This window comes from Colobus angolensis, unplaced genomic scaffold (assembly GCF_000951035.1).
Source record: "Colobus angolensis palliatus isolate OR3802 unplaced genomic scaffold, Cang.pa_1.0 Scaffold1, whole genome shotgun sequence".
NCBI lineage: Eukaryota > Metazoa > Chordata > Mammalia > Primates > Cercopithecidae > Colobus > Colobus angolensis.
In genome coordinates, this window is record NW_012110918.1 from 12,023,149 (window position 1) to 12,027,082 (window position 3,934).

The following is a 3,934-nucleotide window of genomic DNA, read 5'->3' on the forward strand; positions in this document are numbered from 1 at the left end:
CCAGCTACTGGGAGACTGAGGCAGGAGAATCACTTGAACCTGGGAGGCAGAGGTTGCAGTGAGCCGAGATCATGCCACTGCATTCCAGCCTAGGCAACACAGCGAGACTGTCTCAAAAAAAAAAAAGAAAAAAGAAAGTTTGGTTCTTCATTCATAAATTTTTTTTTTTTTTTTGAGATGCAGTCTCGCTCCGTCACCCAGGCTGGAGTACAGTGGCGCGATCTTGACTCACTGCAACCTCCGCCTGCTGGGCTCAAGGTGTGAGCCCAGCAGGCAGAGCCACCGCATCCGGCCTATTCATAAAATTTTAAATTAAAAAATTACATATATTTGAGTTTATACATAATATGAGTTCATAATATATTTTAATAAAACAAAATTTTAAATTAAAAAATTACATATATTATGAGTTTATACATAATATAAACTCAATGCTAGGCCAGGTGCAGTGACTCACGCCTGTAATCTCAGCACTTTGGGACGCTGAGGCAGGTGGATTACCTGAGATCAGGAGTTCGAGACCAGCCTGGCCAACATGGCGAAACCCCACCTCTGCTAAAAATACAAAAATTAGCCAGGCATGGTGGCACATGCCTGTAATCCCAGGTACTCGGGAGGCAGAAGCAGGAGAATCACCTGAACCCGGGAGGCAGGGGCTGCAGTGAGCCAGGAGCGCACCACTGCACTCCAGCCTAGGTGACAGAGTGAGACTCCATCTTAAAAAAAAAAAACAAAAAACCCAGCTACTCGGGAGGCTGAGGCAGGAGAATCACTGGAACCCACGAGGCAGAGGTTGCAGCGAGACAAGACTGAGCCACTGCATTCCAGTCTGGCAACAGAGCAAGACTCCATCTCAAAAACAAACAAACAAACACACACACACACACAAAACCCACAATGCTCTAGACTTTCTAGTATATTTTCTGGTATAGCAAAGTAAACAGGATGTTAACAAAAGCAAAGCAAGTCCCACGATGATTTCCAAACATCTTGTATGTGATACTAACCTGTACCTCTGAAAATCTCCATGCCGTAAACCATGCTGCTGCTGAGATTCCTTAATAATCTGAAGAACTAGAGTCGAGATTAAGGAAAATCTTATGATGGCAAGAACCCAAACAAATCAAGACCTATACCATCAGTCTGTATCTGTGTCAAACCACAACACATTAAACATTTGTGAAATACAGCCAGGTGCAGTGGCTCATGCCTGTAATCCCAGTACTTTGGGAGGCCGAGGCAGGTGGATCACCTGAGGTCAGAAGTTCAAGACCAGCCTGCCAGCATGGTGAAACCCCATCGCTACTAAAAACACAAAAAATTAGCCGGGGCAGTGGCGAGTGCCTGTAATCCCAGCTACTCGGGAGGCTGAGACAGGAGAGTCACTTGAACCTGGGAGGCAGACGTTGCAGTGAGCTAAGATAGCACCACTGCACTCCAGCCTGGGTGACAGAGCGAGACTCACTCTCACACACTCTCACATACACACAAATTTGTGAAATATTTAGTACACTAGTGAGATCTTCTGTAACCATTTTTAATATCTATCTTGTCATAGGACAGGGCAGAAAAATTGATCGCCTGAACTGTTACTACTTTCAAACTAAAAAAGGAGGGCACTACTGGCCACTGAAAACTGCCAAAATCCAGTTTAAATTAAGCTGATGGATTCTAAATGCTGACTATAATTGGGGTGCTTCACACCAGTTTACACCTGGACCCCACATTTTATTCATTCAAACAGATTCAGATTATAAGTGACGTGTACTAAGGCTCCATTTGCAAAATCTTCAATACCTGCCAAATCTAACTTTCCTTAACAGCTGTGATGCTTAGAGAGTCTATGATTAGCACATGTCAACCAAGCTAGGCCACAGTTTGCATAAAAGTATTAAGGTTTTTCTTTTAAAAGAAGAACGACTGACCAAATTCTCCTTTTAATAATCTTAAAATATTTAAGAATATGCACTAAACTTTATAAAGTCCAATGACCTTCACCTATATAAGTATAGTTTTCTCTTAATGTTTCCTCAACGCTTCTCTAGAGACATATTTTAAAATAGTGAACACTAAAAGGACTCTTTCAATGACTAAAAAGGGACAAAGAAATATAAAGGTCTCAGTAAAATCAGGGCTTGCTAACGTCTACTTGGAACTATTACCACTAATTCAAAAAACTTCACTCCAAACCCCTGAAAACTTTAAGTCCATTAAGATGTCAAGTTGAATTTCAGAAACTCGCCTACATTTTCTCCATTTGTTATTCATTTCAAAAGGTCACAAACTAGTACCACAAGCACTCGGCTGAGATACACACTGAGGAAAATTAGAAACCGATTCCTCCAGCTTATATGAATGACTGCCAGCAAGATAAAATGCCTACAGACCGATCATTAAAAAATGACAAGGGGACAAACGATATTAACTACGGTAACTTACAATTAAAATGGGCAACAAGCTTTTCCTGGGAGTCAATCTTTACCTCCACTTTCAAAGTATCAAGCTGTAGGTTTTACTACTCAGTCTACCACGACTGTCAGACAAGAGTACTAAGGAGGTCGGGCGCGGTGGCTCACGCCTGTAATCCCAGCACTTTGGGAGGCTGAGGCGGGCAGATCACGAGGTCAGGAGTTTGAGACCAGTCTGACCTACATAGTGAAACCCCATCTCTACTAAAAATGCAAAAATTAGCCAGGCGTGGTGGCACATGCCTGTAATCCCAGCTACTCAGGAGGCTGAGGCAGGAGACTCACTTGAACCCGGGAGGCGGAGGTTGCAGTGAGCCAAAATTGAGCCACTTCACTCCAGCCTGGATGACAGAGTGAAACTCTTAAAAAAAAAAAAAAGTATTAAGCGGAATGTCAAGACTGCAGTTTCCTCACCCCAGTTCCAGGTGCCAAAGCAAGGTGCTCAAAGTGTCACCTGGTCACAAGCCCTCCAACTGGACAACTGCGGGGCACCAGGGGAAACCTGCTTGATATCCCAGTGCCACTGGAAGAAAAGGACGTAGCCAGGAGGGCGAGAAGAACACTAGGAAAGACTAGTTGAGAGACAGATCCCCCGGAATTCTGAGCACCAAAAAGTAAGGGCGAGAAAAACTGCAATCCTCGGCCTCTCCTGCCAGGACCCGCCACCTCTCCCGCCCCTAGTCCTCCAGATCGACACGTAGTCATTGCGAGTTAGGCCCGATTACTCTAGGATACTCTCCAAACTCAGGCTATCCCCAAATTCTTTGTTTGCCTTCGATCCGGCCGAAGCGCGTTCGTTTTCTTTATTTTCCTCCCCTCCGGCACCACGTCCACCGCCGCTACCGCCGCTGCCACTGCCGCCGCCGCCGCCGCCGCCGCCGCCGCCGCCGCCGCCGCCGCCGCCGCCGCCGCCGCCAGGGACCTGCTTCTCAGCAGCCATCTTGCCCCCGCGCCGCAGAGCAAGACGGGATAGGAGAGGCGGGAACGACCCGGGCGGGTGAGAGCTGGACCTGCCTGGCCGGGCTGATGGGATAGCGGCGGACTCTGCTGCGGTCGGCTCTTGCAGCGGGGAACCATATGCTGGAGCGCGCCTGCGCGAGGGATCCTGGCATCCCGGGTCCGGAATTGTGGCGGGCTAGGTGGGGACTTGAGGCTGCAGTGAGACCGTGGCTGCTGAGATCTCAGGGGTATTCCCACCTCTCACCCACCAAGGGCGGAGAACCGGAGGTGGACCCCACGTCCTGTATCCTGGACTGGGAATCTGGCTCACGTCCTGCCCAGCAGAAAGCAGGAGACCAAAGCCACTGGATTTCGGGGTGTCTGCATCCCCAGGGACTCGAGAGATAGGGTTCTCCCTACCGGAACAGAACACCCCGTCCGTAAGGGACCCGCCTCTGCCTGCCCTTTCCCCTGAGGCTGACCACGAGAAAGCCAAGCCGGAGGAAGCGCTGAGCAGTCAGCAGACG

At 48.2% G+C, this 3,934-nt stretch overlaps 1 protein-coding gene across 1 annotated transcript in view; it reads right to left on the reverse strand.

Annotated features, from left to right (window-relative positions):
- The window catches only part of SRP68 (signal recognition particle 68kDa), a 61,617-nt gene extending 58,032 nt beyond the window's left edge, over positions 1-3,585 (reverse strand). The window contains 2 exon segments of the mRNA XM_011933088.1: positions 1,008-1,074; positions 3,204-3,585. Of these exon segments, the coding sequence (XP_011788478.1) occupies positions 1,008-1,074; positions 3,204-3,408 (272 nt within the window). The 5' untranslated portion in view covers positions 3,409-3,585.
- Between the last annotated feature and the right edge of the window lie 349 nt (positions 3,586-3,934).